At 31.0% G+C, this 21,800-nt stretch overlaps 2 protein-coding genes across 2 annotated transcripts in view; one reads left to right on the top strand and one right to left on the bottom strand.

The window, feature by feature from the left end:
- LOC125072964 (5-hydroxytryptamine receptor 2C) overlaps nt 1–6,581 on the top strand; it is a 65,572-nt gene extending 58,991 nt beyond the window's left edge. Inside the window, exon 9 of the mRNA XM_047683603.1 lies at nt 6,191–6,581. Coding sequence (XP_047539559.1) covers nt 6,191–6,380 — 190 coding nt within the window. The 3' untranslated portion in view covers nt 6,381–6,581. The remainder of the gene's footprint in view (nt 1–6,190) is intronic.
- Nucleotides 6,582–16,485: 9,904 nt separating this feature from the next.
- LOC125074042 (gustatory receptor for sugar taste 64a-like) lies at nt 16,486–21,200 on the bottom strand. Its single transcript, XM_047685233.1, has 6 exons — nt 21,029–21,200; nt 19,488–19,672; nt 18,417–18,586; nt 17,925–18,090; nt 17,305–17,394; nt 16,486–16,539 (listed from the first exon to the last, which is right to left on the bottom strand). Exons 1-6 carry the CDS (start codon nt 21,198–21,200, stop codon nt 16,486–16,488), a joined length of 837 nt encoding a protein of 278 aa, XP_047541189.1.
- Nucleotides 21,201–21,800: the final 600 nt, after the last annotated feature.

The raw sequence follows: 21,800 nt of genomic DNA, 5'->3' as shown, positions 1-21,800 counted from the left end.
CGGTTCAAAGGTTTTAATTAATAGATATCTTGTCGAAGGTTATATATTGATTGCTTTCTATGATTTTGGTCCGTCGGTGAATATTAATTAATAAATTCATGATCAAACATGAATAAAACATCACCTTTATACTTCGGATCGATGTGAAAAAATCCCACCATGAAGTTTGTTAATGTTGAATTTATTTACAACGTGTCTACTCGTCCAATTAAATTCGTATCGTTAAATAAACGCTACATTAATTAAAGTTTTAATTATTTCTCGTTTTGTTATTGTTATAGGAGGGAGTAATTTGCTTGTTATATTTTAATTAAACTCAAACTTATTACAAACGTGAAACCTTATATAGTTAAATAATGTACTGGATATATGTATGTATATATTTTTTATTGATGGTAGGACTTTTGCGTGAATAAGTACTCTTTATTGCTGTGTTCCAGTTGGGAGAACGAGATAACCAGTATATATTGTATCATATCCAAGATGGGTTCATAAAACCTTAGAATCATAAACGGCATTTTAAGGAGTGGTTTTTATTTTCTTGCAATGTAAACAAAATCAGTCACAATCAGGTCAATTGGCAGACTTGTCTTCCTATAACTAAGTGAAGTAATGGTCTGCTAATGACTGACTGTAGACTGCTGTACTTATTGCTGGGCGAATATACAAGTCCTCCTCTGGTTTCCTCTGGAGGAAAAAGTGGACTCTTTTTCAGCACGCTGTGATAAGAATAATAAATCTTAGAAAGAAAATAATAAAATTAGTAAAACTCAAACTTAAAAAAAAATGTTTTCCTGACCCCTGAACTTGGAAAGCCCGTGTCGTCGGGAGCTGTGCTAGGGCACTATAACAAATGATTTTAAATATTATTTTGGGTTTGTACAATATATATACAATACAAGTATACAGTATTTAAACGATACTGAGTAAGATAGCCAATAAAAAAAATATATATAAATTAACTTGGTGCTGTCGAATAACAAGAGTATAATAATAAAAGTTAAAGTACTTTCTGAATCTTTGCATCAGGAGTCGTGCAAAATATATCTATATTAATAATTTCGTGCAGGTCTACGATAGACCCGATCAAAACGTATCCACATAATAATAGATCATTAACATATAATTATTTTTTAGTGGACAACATATATTCGCACAAAGTCAAAGTCAAAGTCAAAAATCTTTATTCAATATAGAAGTGTTTGCACTTGCTTATTGATTGTCAAAAATCTACCACCGGTTCGGAATTTAGCACCTCGGACCTGAGAAGAACCGGCGAAAGAAACTCAGCGGGATATATTTTTTTTTCATTTTTTTTTTTCATTTTTTTTTTTTTTTTTTTTTTTTTTTTTTTTTTTTTTTTTTTTTTTTTTTTTTTTTTTTTTTTTTTTTTTTCAATTCAATTTTACAATTCGTATTATCGAGATATTTTGATATTAAGTCCATGAAATTCGATGACATGACAATTCAAAGGGCGGCCATGTTTGACGTACGGGTGCGTTCAGAATGTGTGTTCCAAATAGTAATTTCGTGCAGAGTGCAGTAATATATTATATTACTTTGGTTTTATTTATTATACCCGGGAAGCCGGATTTTCATCTAGTTTTATATAAATATAAATTCATTGTCTATATTCAGATAGCTTATATAACAAAGTGGTTCATGAAAATTTTCATACAAATTATCGTAAAAAAAGTATAACAATCATAAAATGGAACTCCAGTTTTTATTGATCTGGTTTTCTTTGAATTAAAAATCAATTGTTTTACATGAAATATATATACGTGCTAATGTCAAGGCAGGTCAAGGCAGATGGTTATTAATTAAATTACCAAGATCATAAGCGGAATATTCTAAGCACGTTCTATATAAAGCGCTTCCGAGGCTGAGAATATCATGTCTACGTATTAATACATGGGACATGGTCGTTCATTTAAGTGTATACTAAAGAAAAGGAATGTTACTTAAAGTTACATATAGGTAATGTGACTTAGATAATCGCGGATGGATTGTTCTTCTATTTTAGTATATTTTTTAATGTAATCACGAGTAAATTATGTACAAAGCCATTTAAATCCTGGCTTTTTTTAATACACGAATTTCAGTAATGACTAAGGTAGTAAATAATCTACCGTACGAATATATTTGCACGTAATATTTAAATCAAGAATTGTAATTATATCATTGTATTGTCGTTCACAATTAGAGGAGTGGAATCATCTATTGTCTGAAATTATCGAAATAAAAAAATTTTTATTATATTTTCTTCAAATATTCGACTGTGTGGATGTGACATCTCGTAACAACAAGGGATGTTAGAACCCAACTACTGTCATGTTTGGCAACGTTCTGGCAGAGCACGTAATGGCTGACCCTTCATCTAGTTACTATCAGTCTGTAAATGGCCTGAATGGAGACTTTGGACTTAACTTCTTGTATAAAGAGCGTATAGTTTTGTTATAAAAGAATTGATTACATCTATAACAGGTAACGGGAATACATGATACAGGTTTTCTTCCCGAAACATTATTTATTTATTTGTAAAGTTACATTAACAATATATTCCACGAATAAAAATAATACAATGACGACCTCCGTGGTCGAGTAGTGTGTACACCGGTTTTCATGGGTACGCCACTCCGAGGTCCAGGGTTCGATTCCAGCCGAGTCGATGTAGAAAAAATTCATTAGTTTTCTATGTTGTCTTGGGTCTGGGTGTTTGTGGTACCATCGTTACTTCTGATTTCCATAACACAAGTGCTTTAGCTAAATACATTGAGATCAGAGTAATGTATGTGATGTTGTTCAATATTTATTTATTTATACAATAATAACATATAAAAATTATCACGACATTCCCATTTTATCATGTAAACTTAATTTTAAAATTCTTATAATTGAATAATATAGAATATTTAAAAGTCAACACAGAATGATTTATGAAGAAAATAATTTAAAATCAGACGCTTTTTTATGTCATATGGGTAAGTAGACTGGAAAATGGGCACCTGGTTGTAAGCGGACACCACGCATAGACATTGGAGCTGTAATAATAATTACTAATTCCTTACATCACCAATGTCACCAACGTTTGGAATGACAGACTATAAAATGAAACCACACATATTTATAAAGTCTGTCACTTAGAAATGTGTGAAAAGTGATTAGTAATACATTTTCTTTAAATTTCGTTAAAGTATTGAATAAAGAATAAAAAACATTGAGAGTCGAGATGGCCCAGTGGTTAGAACGCGGCATCTTAACTGATGATTGCGGGTTCAGACCCAGGCAAGCACCACTGAATTTTCGTGAGCTTCATTTGTGTTTATAATACAACTCGTGCTCGGCGGTGAAGGAAAACATTGTGAGGAAACCTGCATGTGTCTAATTTCAACGAAATTTTGCCCCATGTGTATCCATCCACTGACCCACATTGGAGCAGCGTGGTGGAATATGCTGCAAACCTTCTCCTCAAAAAAGGAGAGGAAACCTTAACCCAGCATTGGGAAATTTACAGGTTGTTAATGCAATTGAATGAATACGTCAATAAATACATTACATACGTTATAGGTTGTAGAAAGTATTTATAAAATTAATACTCTTCGTACGTTTTAATATTCTACGGAAATTTAGACGATAATTTATTGATAAAAATTGTATAATTTCTTGGCACAAAATATATTTAAGAGAAAATGCGGACCGTGAGTAAAGTTTTAAATTGAAAGAATAGCCATTTTCTATTTTAAGCTGTGTAAAAACTTTATATTATATTTTGTCAGCGCAAATGAATATTATTTTTCAATGAGAAAATTAATATTAAATACACTTAAACTTGTTAAAATTACGATATGCTGTAGCCAATAAAATGATGTTTTCAAATATTTATTTGACATCATATCCACTAAATTCAAATTAAAGCGCCCACGTGCAATTTCAATGCATTTTCACAATGAACCATTTGACAATTTGAAACCTGACTATGAATAGATGAACGACTAAATTTGACGTCACCGAAATCCAATCAAAGCATTTTAATTATTCAATTTTATTAATACGTAGATTTTCTCTTTTTTCAAAGATAATTCAGTATTTTATATTTCCTTCAAATTTGGTCTTATCTGTTATATATTCTGTGAAACAAGTAATGTTTAGTAACAATAACTGTGTCGATATAATTACGCTGGATATTTGACGATGATCATGAAATTTTCAATAAAGAAGATAAAATAAGACAAAAACACCAGCAAATTGGTAAACATCTAACATTATGGTAGCCCGTATGTCGGGGTATATTACTATCGTCACGGTAGCGTGTGAAAGAGATCCCGAGGCGTCCACCAAAGACGGTAGGTATTACGGTGTACTAGGCGCAATAGGCATCCTGGGCACTGGTGAGTTTCAAATACCAACTTTACAGCAGTCACGGTGCCTAATGTCAACGAAGCTCAGCCAACTACGCAGGTTATGTTAAAATGCACAAGTTTGTACGCAAACACAGAAGCACCCTCAATTCCTTCACTATCATAATCCAATAGGACGGCAGATCCAACACGATCCAAGATATTAGGCGCAAGACTAGACACACACTACCATTACCAGACTCCAGGTCGTTACTGAAAATTTTTCCACGGAAAATCTCAATAACTTTTTATCGGCCTGACCTTGGGTTTGTAATCAGAACCTCGTCTTATAATTATTATATTATTATTAACCAATCTCATATCTAGATACAAATGGAACCATACCAAAATCTCCCAAATAACCAAACTAATTCCTATATCCAAAATCGGATCACACCAATCAGTGTTTGTCTTTCCTCTATACAGACAAATGAATTTAAATTTCAGTAGTGTTGTGATTCATTAGTTTCCGTAAACATTGTTATTCTCACTCGAAGTAACATCGTCACACTATCGTAACTTTAAATTGGTTACTAATAATACAAGTGTTGAACTTTAGTTCCTCTCGTCAACTTACTTCGAACAAGTTTTTAATACATTCTGCCTCGCTTCAAGTAAGTTATGGTAATTCTGTTACGACGCGTCAGTTGTCGTATCGATGGATATTTTGCATTTTATTAATAAACAAGTTTGTTTGCGTACATTTAAGTTATAAATTAGTTTTGAAAAATTGTCTGAAGTTTCATACAAGAGTTTTAACTTAGCTGTATGCATCATCTCAGTTGATAACAATATATTTCTGGACTTTAGTGCAGATCTGCAATAAAACTGTAACAGTAATGAAAAAAACGTTTTAGTTTTATGGTATTAGTGAGTCAATTGATTTACAGATACGAAAAACTAAGCCATTAAAATTGTGGCGCCACTTATAAACAAACACAAACTAAAGTAGATTATAATCTAAGGCATTATACATCCAATTATTCTCAGATCAACTCAAACGATAAGCAAAAGGGCACTTGAAGATATTCAAGTGCCCTTTTGCTTATCTGACTTCATTCTTCATTAATAATGGGTGTTTAGAAATGTTTTATAAATATTTGTTTATAAAAATGTATATACAGTCATTTGCTGTGTTTAATTCTTCTATGAAAGTCATTTAATTTATTGAATTCGGTTTATATTTGCAGATATATTTTGAAATTTTTGGGTCATCTATTGTATCATAGCCATTCATTAGCAGCCTGTAAATTTCCCACTGCTGGGCTAAGGCCTCCTCTCCCTTCGAGGAGAAGGGTTGGAGCATATTCCGCCACGTTGCACCAATGCGGGTTGGTGGAATACACATGTGGCAAAATTTCGTTGAAATTAGACACATGCAGGTTTCCTCACGATGTTTTCCATCATCGCCGAGCACGAGATGAATTATAATAGAAATTTATCTAAGAAAAATATTGCAACAGATTGACAATCTGTTGGTCTATTTTCAACAGTTATATAATAAAACAGTTAAATAGACTATAAATTACTCGGTGGTAAGTCTTGTGCAAGCCCGTCTGGGTAGGTACTTCACACTAATCGTATATTCTACTGCCACACAGCAATACTTAGTATTCGAATTTAAATGGTAAGTGAGCCAGTGTACTACTAAGTGCCACAAATTGGCAGCACATTGGCGATATGGTTTTATTTAGGCGCCAATGTCTTTGGGTACTGTTTACCTATCAGGTGGGCTGTTTGCCCGTCTACCTACGTATGTCATAAAAAAAAATACAAATATTTTTTTCCAGGAGAGGTCGTTGCACTCGCTATCTATCAGTCGGGTCTACACGTGGCGCATCTCAACTCTGCGCGCGATCAGCATTGCCGCTTGCTATTTCCCTTCGTCCATCAGCAATGCCTACCACAACACCCACACAGGAAACCACCGAAACTGTGCTCATTGAACCTCAGCTAAGTAACTTTAAAGTTCGCTATTGAATAAAGTTGTAATTTTCTTAATGTAAATATTATCTGATCATCATTAATATTATTAGTTTTAGTAACGACTAGTTCTCTTGTATATTTGTATCTTAACATAACTGTAATTTACTAGCGCGTAAGTGTGAGAGAGATCTTATACTCTCATCCACATTATTTACTTATTATAGGAAACCTATAGTTATTACAAAAACTACATAGAAAGCCATGAGCATTTGACAAACAGTTGCTTTGTATTTATTATGAGTTGTATTAAATACGTTAGCAAATTAATTACCGCGAGACATTTTAGGTACGTTCGAAGTCAAACCCAAGCCTTCAGACGAAGAACAGCCTGCGATGAACGTACGCGAAAATATGCCGAAAGCATTAATTTAAAAAATAATGAGCGTACACGAATTAAAGAATTCTTGAGTGTCATAATTGTTATTAATTTACTCTTCGTAATTGAATTTCTTATTAATTATTATTCCGCCATATTTAATATTTTAATTTTAATTGTTATTTATGAAGTCATATTAAAATGTTATTACATCGTATCCTAGATACATTAAGTAATTTATATTTAAAATTAGTATTCGTACTATTGTGATATTCGTAAGAAACATTTCATACAAATTAATTTAAACGTCAATTCAATTCACTGAAGTTTGAGAATGATTCTCAAACTTAAGCGAATCAAAGGACATTGTTTCTCAAAAAGTAATTATTAAAAAAATAGACCAATAAAAACTTACGTTTAAAAATATATAAAAGCAGACTAATTAATTATCTTAAGTAAGTAATATACTTAAGTATCTTATACTTAGTCTCAGTAATTGAAGCACTGACGTTCTCTAATGTATATATATCATTACATAATTTTAATTGTGGCAATTTTTTTAGAGATGTGTTAATGTTAGATGTCAAATCATTCGATAAATTTATATAATACGAATTATTAGCATTGATCGTAAATAATTATAGTATTGTATAACAATATATTTAGAAAATTTGGTAAATTCAATTGATCACAGTCAAAACAAATACCAAGCCGTTTTATTTGTAAAATTACTAAATAATTGTATAGTCGAAGATGAAATCTTGATACTTTGTTTAGATATAAGTAATTGGTTGTTAATAAATATTAAACTTAACATAATATATAAATTAAATTATTTTTTAGATAGTATTATTATTTTAAATATATATAGAAGATATGATCTTCTTTTATTGAAAAGCGAGTTTTGACATTAGAGTAAAACAGAGGAACAACTAGAGGTGGTCCCACTGCTGGGCTGTGGCAGCTATAGAGAGGAGTATCCTTTATAAGCAGAGTTTATACCACCATGCTGCTTCATTGATGGTTTATAAATGCATTTGTAGAAAAGAAATAGTAAGTAAGCAAACTAAGGTAATATTATACCTATTCTGATTTTTTTTTCGGATTTTTTATTCGTACGTAAAACCACTCAAGAACAGCAGTACCAGATATGAGGATGTTGAGTAGCGAGAATGAATAGAATAAGAAACGAGTATAGAGAAAGCTTGATAGTAGCGCTAATAACAGAAAAAGTTCAGGGAAACTGTTTGAGTTGGAATGAACATATGAGGCGCAAGAACGACACGTTATTAAAGACTAATGAGCATGAGCGTAGAGGGAGGAAGGAGGGAAGAGAACAACCTAAGAAGACATGGATGCAGAGTGTGAGGAGGGATGAGAGATAAATGGATGTGAGATGAGAGATAAATGATGATGAATGATAGAGGAAAGTGGAAAGAAAAGACATAATGCGCCGACCCCAAATGGATTGGGACACGGGTAGGGAAAGGGAGAAGAAAGCCACTCAAGAAAGAAAACCACGAACCGGAAAACGCTGCGTGGGCAGCTACAAGACTGACGATCTTGCGAAGATCGCGCTAAGCCGCTCGTTGCGGGTAGCGCAAGACCGGCCGTTGTGGAGATCCTTGGGGGAGGCCTTTTTCCAGATGTGCACGTATAAAGCATCTGAATTTTATATAGTGATTCAGATTCAAACTCGTTCTACAAATAAACCATTAAGGTCAAGTAATAGTGGTCATGTGTAACACTTTGCTAGGCGTTTTTAGTTGTAACGGATTTTCAATTGACCATTACAAGAAAGTTTTAAGTTTTATGATAATTTGGGAAATAAATATGTAAATTTAGTTTTTGTTACTCGGTTTTGTATTCGAATGAATCAGTTGAGATTAACGCACACACAAGCACATGGAGACATACGCATACAAATATTTACATAGAAACACAAATACTTAAAATTTTGCAGTATTAAAAATAAATGAAACACAATTCTTATGAAATATGGATGTTATGGTAAAACAGCCTTTTTTTATATAAGTCGCTACTTGGAAGGATTGTTTTCATTTCAGTTTATAGTTTCGTAACTTGCACCAAATGAATGTATATATTTTTGAATAAAGGCTGCCTTCACTAATCTTTATCGAAACATTCGTAAATCGAAATTCAAAGAAAAATATATTTGAACCGCGTTGATTTGATTGGTTAAATATTTTATTCTCAAAAATGAATTAACATTAACTTTTGCTTTATGAGAAAGGGTGTGTTTAATAAAAAGTTCTGTTTTAATTTTAATTTTTTTTTATTTTAAATACGTTTGAGTTATTTTTAAAATATTCTTTACAGCGAAATAACGAAATATCGTTCTCGTTAAAAGTTAAAACAATATTTTATTTCTAACATAAATCTCAATGTAGAATATATGTTGCCAAATGTAACGTGCCAGTGTCGCTGTTGTTTTAAATTTTCGTTAAAGTTTTATTTATTGTTGGAACATTACACAGATATGGAAGATGCTTTATCTGTTTAGAATTTTTCTTAACATTTCGGGTTCCGCTTCTATATTTAAATGTAAAAAGTAGTAATAAAAAGAATAAGAAGAACTATTATTCTGACTACAAGTATCTGATTGACATCAAAATTATCTTCATTAAATCAAATAATTTCATAACGTCTTAATAATCTATTATGAATTGTACTAATTAAAATAAAAAAAGATGAGATTGGACATCTGGTCGGTACTAAGTTCATTTCGCTTTATATATATATTGTATTAAATAAAAGATACAATGGAACGAATTGAGAATATAAAAATGACAAGAAATAAGATTGTCATTAAAAATACCGTGCGAATTAATAACAGAAAATAAATTTGAAGAATTTTATAGAAAGCCGTTATGAGATAGAGAGGGAAACGTTAACTTCGATTTCTGCCAGACAACTCTACTGTGAACCTAGTAAAGGTACTCCATTTCAAAAACATACTTTACTCTATAATTTATTGTACACCACAAAGATAAAATGAATAAATATCACACGGATACAGCCTAAATAAAAGAGGCGTACAATTTCGGCGACCTTATCGCTTTAGTACATATTTCAGTAAAGCAGTATGGAAATTTAATATACTTTGTTGGTGAAACTTCAATGATTATCCATTGCGATCAGTAACTTGTTTTTTAAAGAAGTAATGTTATATTACGATTACTGATATAAGAAAGAGGTTTTATATTTATTGTAGAAATATATAATTAATAATTTATATTATTTTGTTGATTTATTAATTATTTTTTTAAATGGTTCTGTTTTTTTTTAATATTATAATTAAACCTACGATGAAATGATATCATAATATTCTATTTTCCTAAAGTCGTTTCCTACTAATTCATAATGCATTAAAATGTTTATATTTTTATAGTTATACAAAATATAGAGTTCGGCTAATCAATTATCTAAAGTAACGCCTAATTAATTAGTCATCCATCAGTTATTCGACTTTCAACAAGCAATACTTTCTTATTGAGTTGAGTTACTTGTCTAGTTGCTGTGTCCCAATTCGTAAGTTACTTTTACAGACACAAGACACAATATCTTGCAATTTGTCAAAATAACTACAAAAAAAAAAAAATTGTTAAAAAATTAAAATAGTTCTGGACGATACTGATACTTGATTTGTAAACATTTTATTTCGATACATTATGTCTTGGACATAGAGTTGATTTTTGGATAAAATCGTCAAAAACTATTTTGTCTATATATAGTAGATACGGGTGTACAATGATCGCACAAATAATATATATATATATATATATAAATTGACGAACGTTAATTGTCATCGCTTAAATAAAAGAATATTTTTAATAAATTAAACTGTAAACTATAGAATTAAATATTTATTGTTACTCTTAGATTAAGTAGTTTATTACTATCCCTGTAAAAACATTTATGTAAATAAAAATTTTATCAAATAACAATATCTAGTATTTATTAAATAGATGTCTCAAAGAAGATGTGCAATTAAAATTATGATATTGTTAGTATAGAATAAAAGTTATTTTCAAAAAAAAGTCTTGTTTTATTGTTTGTCAAGTTTCGAAAGAAAATTTTATGATACGATGAAAATTATTCAGGGCTCTTATTACGACTGTTCGATCGGTTTTAAAATGATTCCTTTCATTTTTGTTTATCTACAGATACACACATATGCATCCACGATAAGGAAATATGCATTTTTGCCGGTTTTAATAAATCAATGTCTTTCGAGCAAGGAAATAAATTAATACAGAAATAGCCGATCATGTCAGTGAAAAACGTCACAATTTTATAATTATAATGTTAATTTCACATTTGATTTTCACTATTATTGGTCACTTTTATCGATCGATTTAGTTGCTGATTTCTTTTCCTTATCCTTAACAAAAAATGTCAATGTTTTGAAGACATTATCATTACATAGTATAAAACAAAGTCTTTTGTATTTGTTCTGTAATCTTAAAGTTGGATATATAACCCTATTGTACTCCTCAGATTCTGGGATGGGTAGCTAGTGCAATTTCAGTAGTTCGGGATGGCAAAATAAAATTATGTTGTACAATGATGTTTCAATCTCTCTCTATATTTTTAGAATGATTACAATCATCCAATTGTTTTCCTTATGACAGCTCAATCATTTTTAAAATAAGAAATAGTGTTACATGCCAGTATTAAATGTTATTCCATGTAAAATAATCTTAACTATAGTTTTATAATATATAATAATAATAATGTGATATTATTAATGATATAATTAATTATGATATCCTATGACGCAGCACCGTATTGGAGGCTAGGGCTAGTCTCTAACACTAGTTTAAAATAATCAAGAATTATATTCATAAGTGCTAGTCAAAAATAGCAAGAAACACAATCATAATGATGATCGTATTTTATACGAAGCGGAAAAGTATGCCGGAATTTAGAATACTCATAAATATAAAATACTATATGAACTATAAAATGTATTGGGTTTGAAGGTAACTTAGTTTGGTAGTATTTTCAGAACGAATATTAAATTAAGACCTTTTACTGTTAAAAAAGGATAATTTCTATGGTATTATTTAAGATAAACGTGCATTTTTTTATAGTGATGCATAAATTCTCCCACAAGGTAGGCGTATGAACGTTTTATGCACTACTTTTGAACGTTCCATTTCGCCCCCCTTTCAGGGTATTTTTTTACTTGTGATCTCGCTCGAAGAAACCTTCCAATATTTATCTAATGTATGGCTGAGTATTGGAGACCTATAAATACAGCAATAAACAATTCGAAAAACGAAACTTATTCGATTTTTTATTATTAACAACGCTAGAGAATAATGAAATGCTAAGAAATATTTTTTTATAAACAAAAAATCTTGTGAATGAAAACAATATCAAAAAAATAAATAATATTCGATAAAACCATATGAAATAGAAAGAGACAGCGAGAAAAAGAAAGAGTAGGAAAGCCATAACGGTTTTTCCTTATGCTAGTCGCTAACATTTGTTATAAAAATAAATATTCATAATAAGAATAAATAATGGAATCATATGACCCATTTGAATTTAGAATAACGTTGAATCCTGTTAAAAATATAGTTTGGAATTCCTTTAAATCCAATATCAATTCACCGTCGTAAAATATAGATAAAATCATATAGCCTGTATTGAGTTATACGGTACGACCACTTCTCCATACGAGCCGGGACCTTCGTAACTCACAGGAGAATTATTCAATTTGTCTTATCCATAACCGACTGCCTATAATGCGAGGGTCGAATTTATCTGCTCGAATCAAGTTTATCGAAAAGTAACGGTTTTGTTTCAAGTTATTTAGGTTATACAACTTTTTTACTCATAAAGAACCTTACAGTTCACTGATTATATAACTTATATACAAAGTTCGTGTCAGTGGTAGAATCCGTGGCAGTACATGTCCACAATGACCCGAAAAAGATAAATATTTTTTTTTTACAAAAGAATGTATAAATTAAATTTTTAAATTTTAGCGACATTAAATTTGAGTTTTAAATATAGAAATAATATTCACTAATTTTATTCATATACGTTATCCCGAGAGCCGAGATGGCCCAGTGGTTAGAACGCGTGCATCTTAGCCGATGATTTCGGGTTCAAAACCAGGCAGGCACCACTGAAATTACATGTGCTTAATTTGTGTTTATAATTCATCTCGTGCTCGGCGGTGAAGGAAAACATCGTGAGGAAACCTGCATGTGTCTAATTTCAACGAAATTCAGCCAGTTCAGTCAGGTGGAATATGCTCCAAACCTGGAGAAGGTTTGGAGCATATACTTTAGATTTTAACTTAGATTAAATTCTGCCACATGTGTATTCCGCCAACCCGCATTGGAGCAGCGTGGTGGAATATGCTCCAAACTATCTCCTCAAAGGGAGAGGAGGCCTTTATCCCAGCAGTGGGACATTTACGGGCTGCTAATGTAAAAAAAAAAAAATGTAACGTTATCCCTTATAAAGAGTTTTAGTTTCTTTTTAAAGTTACGAGTAGCTATACTTGTACACGCTTTTGTTCTCATAATTTAACAAAAATAACGGGTACACTGAGGCTATTTTGTTCAGGAAAAAACAAAAACATCCATCAGTTTTCGTATCATAAATCTGTATAGGAATGTTTTATATATTCTAAAACGAATTTTTTTACTCCAATTAATGTTTAACGTTAACAATAATAAACAAGGTAATTTGCAGTAAATTGAAATCGATGAATATTTGCCTGCATGAAGGTAAGGTATAAAACATAGCTCTTTTTGGTGTTTTTTTCATAAGTATGATAAGATGTGTCGTCTTAATATTAATAAACTATTTCTTTCTTTGTAATGGTAAATATATAATAATTATTGGTTTACAATACGCTACATACATCAATCAGAGAGGCCTCTAACCTCTAAAGTAGGAATCCTTCGTTTTTTCCATTGACTTCGGTATCGGTGCTTCGTTGGCCTTACATTTCTCGTGTAATTTCAGTAGTTCGGGATGGCAAAATAAAATTATGTTGTACCATGATGTTTCAATCTCTCTCTATATTTTTACAATGCCCCAATCATCCAATTGTTTTCTTTATGACAGCTCAATCACTTTTAAAATAAGAAATAGTGTTACATGCCAGTATTAAATGTTATAAAATAATATTAACTAAAGTTGTACAAATTATTGATCAATTAATTAGAATAATAATTGTAATAATATGTAATAATAATAATAATATGACATTATTAATGATACTATTAATTATGATATCCCATGACGTAGCACCGTATTGGAGGCTAGGGCTAGTCTCGTAACACTCGATAAGTTAAAATAAAGAGAAATATATTAAATTCAAATAATAAAAAGAATACAAAATATGCCGAGATAATATGAAGTGATTTAATATACGAGTAGGTATATAAACTTCGACACTTTTCACTTTCCATTCGACATATCATCATTACATTTTCCAAGGTATGATAAAGTTCCCGGTTCTCCACGTTCCGCGTCCAGTCGAGTCGAACAAATCAATACAATAAACATTGGGTACTAAATATTTTTTTTCTTACATATTTTCTTTTCATTTCCTTAGAAATCTAATTAATATTTGATGGATAAAAATTAAAAAAAAAAAAATCTTATCCTCTAAGTGAGAAATAATTAAAAAACGACTCGACATGTTTTATTTTTTTTAAATCTATTGACATTAATTTATTAAACTGAAATACAAAGATGCGTTAATTTTATTTAAAAAGTCTGTAAATCAAGCAACAACATTCTAAAAGTATTTTTGATAGACCGATTTCGTTACAAAGAATCAAATGAAACAATCTCCTAAATATATTACAAGAATTCCATTTTATATTCGCGGAAGATTTTCCAAATTTCTTTTGCCTTCAATTGAAGTTAAAGTCGAATCAGCTGGTAACAAGTTTATCCCTCAAGTCTTTTACGATTATTCAGGTATACTCTCGGACACGTACGACGAAAATTATTTGTTCTTTTAACCTACGGCTTTACCTGTGCGAAATTTTCACTTTACTCATTTCACTTTACTCTCATTTTTTTCGCTCGAGGGGTGAATTAATAAAAGTATCCAATGGACCCAAACCATACTAAATTTAATCTAAATCAGTGCAGTGGTTTAAGTGTGAACAGAGAGAGATATTTTGAATGAGGTATGTCAATGTGTGAATTCGTATAATAATTATAATCAAATATTATTGAATTACCAAATCAAAGAAACGAAAAAGCTATGCCAATTAAGTGCCATCAATATAAAAAGCAGAGAAGAATGTTTATTAATTGACTATTTATTGTTTTTTTTACAAGGGATATAACATCTTAGCTGCCATGATTGGTGGTGCATTGCTGTTATGTAGGGAATAGTTATTATTTCTTACAGCGTCAATGCCTATGACGGTGGTGGCAACTTACCATTAGGTGTGTTTATCTATTACACCACAAAATACAAGGCTTCGGCTTTAAAGGTCGACTCAGTTAGGCCTAAGAAGTAGCCTATGTTCTTCCTTGGTATTCGAGTTTGCTTCATACCAAATCTGATGAGATTTGAATTTGATGAAATTCGGTTCAGTGGTGTGGCCTTGAAAGAGCACCAGACAGACAGAATGACGGAGTTCCTTTCGCATTAACATTAGTACAGACGGTAGACGTTATTGCTGTCTAAATATATTGGCAGTATAATATAATTAATTAAATTATTTCAATACTAACTGCGGGATCAATATACTCTGGCATTAACTTGCCTTTATTTACAACTGCTACCCGATCCGGCTAGAATAAGGGTCTCCATAATTTATTTTATATTGTAGAGCAAACGTCCAAAGAAAAATGTTTGGTTTATTAGGTCAGCGATTTTGCTGGCGTATGCAGAGCACCTTAATATACAGGTTTTTTTTAAAGGACATGGAAGAGAATTCATGATCTGGATTGGTGAAGAATTTTTAGAGTGAGTATATTTATTTGTGTCATGATATGTTTACAACAATATTATGTGTATAGTTATGTTGGCACAAGGTGTGAGAACAGTACAAGTAAACGCTTAATCAGCATTAAACGAAAGGAACATGATTCGTCTTATATCGTGGGAAACATATTTGATCTGAACATAATGTCTTGGAAATAATTTCAATTGATTGTATGCTTCTGAGCTTCAGCTCCTGCTCCGTCAATTCCTTAGATTCCTTAATATATTTTTTTTATTATTTAAAAAAAAACACTTGCGCTCCCGTAAATTTGTATTCTCAATAATATTTATTTTTAAAAGAATAATATGTTCTGTAATATGACAATCATTGTATCGACACGAATAGTAGAGTTAAACTTATCACATCTAGTTACCTACTTCGCAAATACAATATATCCTTCCAGGAGTACAGTATGTATCTATAATAAGATTACACAGCTATTTTGAAAGACTTTGTCCGGGTAATTGTGAATTTTATTTACTTCTTGACCTCAGCGCCACCTACCGGGTCCAATCTGAACCATCCAAGGACTCAATTCACCAAAAATTGGGACACACAAAAAGTTTCATCGAAATTGGTCTAACCGCTTAGGACAAATTCAGTTTATACACACCTACAGAAGATTTAATAAAAAGCACGATGTTTTCCATGACGATTAAAAGTCCTTTCATAAGACTTCTTGAGCATTTTGAGAAAGGACATTTTATTTTGGATTTTGTACAGAATCAAAAGGTTTTGTGGAATTAGTAAACTTTATTATTTTATTATCACATATATTTTAATTATCATATTGTAGTAAAATTAATTCATATTTGACGATGGCAGCTGCGACCTAGAAAAGAAAGGAAACAAAGACAATTTTAATATTCTTCCTTTTATGTTCAAACATTTCTTTAAAACGGCCTCAAAATAGAGTCATTATCCGAATCCGAAATGGAGTCATTATCCTGTGTCAACCCAAAAATACTTTGCTTTACAGTATTCCATTCAATCACATTATATGATCTATAATAGATATCACAAATAAAATCAGTAAATCTATCAGATGTATTCTAGTGCAAGTTTTACTTGGTACCATGATCCAATCTTTTCCTTATGATACCAATAATAATAATCCTATTTATTGCATAATTGTAACGGTACGTAAGATTTAACTGTAGTTTAGGAGTCAGTGCTCACAACGAACAGTACACACCAAAGCCAGTTATAATGTTTAAGATTTTATATCGTTTTTTTTTTTTATTATAAGTATGCTATGATATGGAATCTACAAAAAATATATAGGTTTTTATTTTTATATTATTAGTAGGCGGACTGACAAATGGGCCACCTGATGGTAAGTGGTCACCACTGTCCATAGGCATTGGTACTGTAATAAATATTAATCATTACACATATCACCAGTGCACCGACGACCCTGGGAACTAAAATGTAATGTCCCTTGCGCATGGATTTACTCTTACCCTTCAAACCGAAACACAACAATACTAAGCTTTACTGTTTGACGGTAGAATATATCCAGACACAAAGTAAGGGATAGTTTTTAATAGAGATGTAATATCATAACATAAAAAGAGAAAAGATAGATAAATATTACCTGTAAAAGTTTTTGTCGATCCAAATAGAAATAACCCATTCCACTTAAAACTATAACGTCGTGACTCAATTGATCTTTCAGCCGTTTGATCTGTAAATGTATCGTAACGATGATCAATCATGGAGATATGTATTTACATTTGATTAAGGGGAAGCCAGGGGTAATTTGTTACAGATTACATTTACATATATGTATGAGTGTAAGCGAATTTTGATAAGCAATAATATGGACGTTTCTTGAAATTCTGGTTTTATGATGTGATAGAATTTTTCATCAGATATCTAAAAGAAGAAAACCTCAATACTGGGCTAAGGTTCCTCTTGAAGAAGGTCTGGAGATTGTTATGTGTTCCTGTCTGAAGGATGAGTGGACCAGGTGATTTACAGGCACAAAGGACATAATATCTTGGTACCCAAGGTTGGTGGCGCATTTTTCTTTTATGGAATGTTGAACGGCGCCAATACATATGGGCGATGTTGACTACTTGCCATCAGATGATCCATTTGCCCGACTACATATTCCATTAAAAATAAACTGAGATAAAGACACAATTAAGCACATGGAACTCAATGCTTTACCATTTATAGCTTTTCATATCTTATATTGTAAAGAGTTTTCACCTCTATATTATAGGCGGAACTTGGACAGGAATGCAAATAGGGCAAGGCCCGCTTCGAATGCAAACTAATATCTGCAGCGGAGAGCACCACACTGGACGCGCGTAAGATGAGCCAGCCCAAGGAAAAGAAGTAGTATATTTTGTTGATTAATGTTCCGTCTATACGTCTGTAAGAATAAAATGATTATATTTTATTTGGAACTTGTCCCGTTGGATAAGTGGGAAGGAAGTATTATTATGTGATGTTTATTTTTATTTTAGTTTTTCGTTTAATTTAGACCTTTTTAGAGAAAATTTCTATTTGTCAATTCTGATCGTTACCTTTTGAGCGCTCGGTCTTCATATATCAGAACAGAAACATCAGTATCAAGATATCTATATAATATGCTTCTAAAATTAATGTTATAACTGTATAAAGTATAATTTTGCTCATTGTAGAAACATTGAGCACATTTTTGTAGTATATACGATATACTACACTTGTGATACTAACCTAATACCCAAAAACAGCTGCAAACAGATGAAGTACAAGTTATTCAAGTTGGAGAGAAACACCAGAGGTCCCAGGTCTTCGTCGATCTTTCGAACTAACGCTGCCTGCTGCACGTATGCCTGTCTGATCCTACACCAGGTATTTGCTTGGAAACAGTAATCAGTACCAAACTAAAACACATACTATGTCATTTTATATTATATAACATCAAAGTCCAAACAATTTTGTCAAGTTTGTTAATTATTATAATGTATTTAACGTAACAATGTTTTAAAATATATTTAGAATAAATTCAAAGAAAGTTGGTTAAATATAGATGGAAGTAATTTCATATTATATAATTTGATTATATACTTATAATTAATTGTAATTTTATATACAATGATTATATTTTTTTTTCCGTTTTCGTGTCACAAAAATCGGAATGAATTATTTGAAATTACACCTATGTTTGTTGGATATGCTTATAAATATTTTTTACAGTAATTATTATAAAAAAAAATGTCCTTTTGAAATTTGGACTGGCAATGCTATTACGTAAGAAGTCACTTTGTATCTCACTCGTGAAATATGAATAGACTTATTTTATTGTATGTCAATGTTGCAATTTCTGACAATTCACGATCGTGTTCGAGTTTGTTCTTACAAAATATATCTTCAGTATTTTTAATTTGGTACCGTAAATACTTGAACGTATACGGTATCAATCTTCAATGTGTTTTTAGTGCAAAATCATGCAATCAATCTCGAATGTAATGCATGCTGTACACGTCAAAATAAGGAGGAATTTCTCTCGCAGTATGACAACTGTCACTTTAAGCGAACTCGTAAATGAGATCGAAGGGTACGCGAATGTTTGTGTATTTTTTAATTTAATGGAATTACATTAAGGTGAAGATTATGGGGAAGAAGAAGAAGAAGATGCATTGTTTGTTTTTGCTTAAATTCCTTCGATATTTTTTAACATACTTAGACCTGTCTCAGTCAATGTCAAAAGCCTGACTGGTGCAAATTGCTATAACGTTCGTAAATCTCACAAGGCAGCCTATTAGATATAAGCTTAAGCTGTACCTTTTTAACTTTCCCGGCACGTTTCTCGTATCTAATGACGTATTTGACGAACGAATTCATTCTGTAGTACCTCGACGTTAATCCCATGCTTATCAAAATGACGATCAAATCTTGAAAATTCCAAAGGATTGTCGCTGATTTGCTCATAATAAATATTGGTATTGCCAGCCACAGAGTATATTCGTCTAAAAAAAAAAGAAATGTCACTATGTTAATATTGTGCTTCTATAATGTGATTATATTATATATATATATATATATAAAATTATATAACTTACATGTTTTCAATAAAAATCCGTGAGAAGATAAAATGTATCTCTCGAAGTATTCATTAGCAGGACAATCTAAGCCCGTTGCTGATATCATACTTAAAGTATGTTCCGCTGGAATGAAACTAATTTAAGCGCTTTACAATTTTAGAAAATTACTTACTAACCTTTTACATGGTTATCTAATTCTAGTTATTCGATTATTGTAGATCTTAAATACATTTTAAAACAATTATTGTTTTTTTATAAATGATTAAATAAAAGTATATTTACAGCGCTTGATACAAAAGCAAACATATTCTGTTACGTATTAATTTTCAGACATGTTGGATCGAACAGTCATTTGAAATATTTTGCCAATATGCTTAAGCAAACAATTGGCATAAATATATGTAAAGATAATATCGAAATAAAAAATCTGAAATGGAAAAGAAAAAAAATATTCGGTGCCGTATTGACACAACTAAATTAATAATATCGTTTAATTTGAAGAAAATAAATTATTATGTAATTTATTATTGAATGAATAATATATTTGAATATATTATTAAGAAAATAATGAAAATTTCTCTTAAGATAAGTTATGATGACAAGTTATGCAATTCATTGGTGCCTAGGTTTTAACCCGCAATCATTAATAAAGATGCACGTGTGCTAACCGCTGAGCTATCTAGGATCATTAAAACTTTAAAAATGTGGGACCTATTAATCTTCTATCTTCCCTCTGATACCTGACATTGTCAGAATATTATTTAACGTAGAAGACATATTATAATTTATTTTTTAAATAACAACTTGACTTGAATTAGACACAATAATAGGAACACTAGGAAGCCTTGAATACAACATACAATATTATTAGGTATTCTATAAAAACACGTACCAATTGCAAATAATGCCACAAGTATTACTACCAAAATGACGCGTCTTCTGATTGTTACGTCAGGCGGAAAAGTAATTTCACCCGTCTCTAATCTTAGCCAATCAATAGAAAGAGTTTTCCATTTATTAACAAATTTCCATGAGAGTATCAACGAGAACAATGCATTTCCATAAAATATTAATCCGGATAGACGAGCCATTACTTCTAAAAAATTAAAACACGATTATTTATAATAATAGTTAATTAAACAAACATGGATATAGTTTTTATGATTTTTGAATTGAGTTACAATAATGTAGTAAGAGATAAATTCACAGACAAACACGCGCACAAACATGCACACAAATATGAGAATGAATATGAACCTAATTTAATCTAGAATAACTAACGTCCACTTGTGTTATTTGTCGCTGTTCCACTAAGCAACTGAACTAGCTTCCAAATGGCTGCAGCGTCTATAGCAGTCAGCATCGTCAAGATAATCAAAGCCCAGTACAGGAAAAAGCTACCTCCATACGTCGGAATTCCAAACCAACGAGCGATCATGAAAACTGTGGTCATAGTTGGTAGAAATTTCTAGAACGATAAAAAAAAAATTATTCACAAGATTTTGAAAAATCTGTTTTTAATAATAGCTTCAAATTTTTTTTAATGCAAAAATTCATAGATTTTTATCACTTTTTATTTATTGACCCAAAAATTGATTCTATTCAAAGTAAGATTGAGAGCTCTATTTAAAGAAAGAAATATGGAAATGTTCCTTTGCTCGCTTGTATACAATTTTTTGGATCAGCGTGGTGTCTTTTCTTTCATTCATTTCTTTATCAAAATAAGATCTTCAGTAGTTTTCAGTTTCTAAACATCATCCTATTCATCTTTTTTTGCCTTTCCACCTTTTTTTCCTGCTTCCGTTGTCAGTTAGTACTTTTCTTTTATTTGGACAAGTTAAGTGTCCCTTAATTATACAGATTTTTTTTTACCGTTACAGCATTTTCAGATTTTCCCTAACGATTCACAGAGTTATGACTCACTTGATTGATTGTTTATCAAACATTTTATATCTATTTATTGCCATAATTGAGCCATTGTCAGCCTATACATCATTTATTAGTTTGCTTTTGTGATTAAAATAATTATTTATGTCTCCAAGTCGTTTTTGAA

This window comes from Vanessa atalanta, chromosome 2 (assembly GCF_905147765.1).
Source record: "Vanessa atalanta chromosome 2, ilVanAtal1.2, whole genome shotgun sequence".
Taxonomy (NCBI): domain Eukaryota; kingdom Metazoa; phylum Arthropoda; class Insecta; order Lepidoptera; family Nymphalidae; genus Vanessa; species Vanessa atalanta.
The sequence above is the reverse complement of the archived record's forward strand: the minus strand, read 5'-3'. Positions and strand labels throughout refer to the sequence as shown.

Bases quoted from the DNA above. Each gene is read 5' to 3' on its own strand.
- LOC125074042 (XM_047685233.1), bottom strand. From the start codon at position 21,200: ATGACCACAGTTTTCATGATCGCTCGTTGGTTTGGAATTCCGACGTAT. The intron at 18,587-19,487 runs GTACAGCTTAAG...TATGTGTTTTAG, and splicing joins GTGCCGGGAAAGTTAAAAAG to TTTGGTACTGATTACTGTTT. The intron at 17,395-17,924 runs GTGAAAACTCTT...ATACATTTACAG, and splicing joins GTTCCGCCTATAATATAGAG to ATCAAACGGCTGAAAGATCA.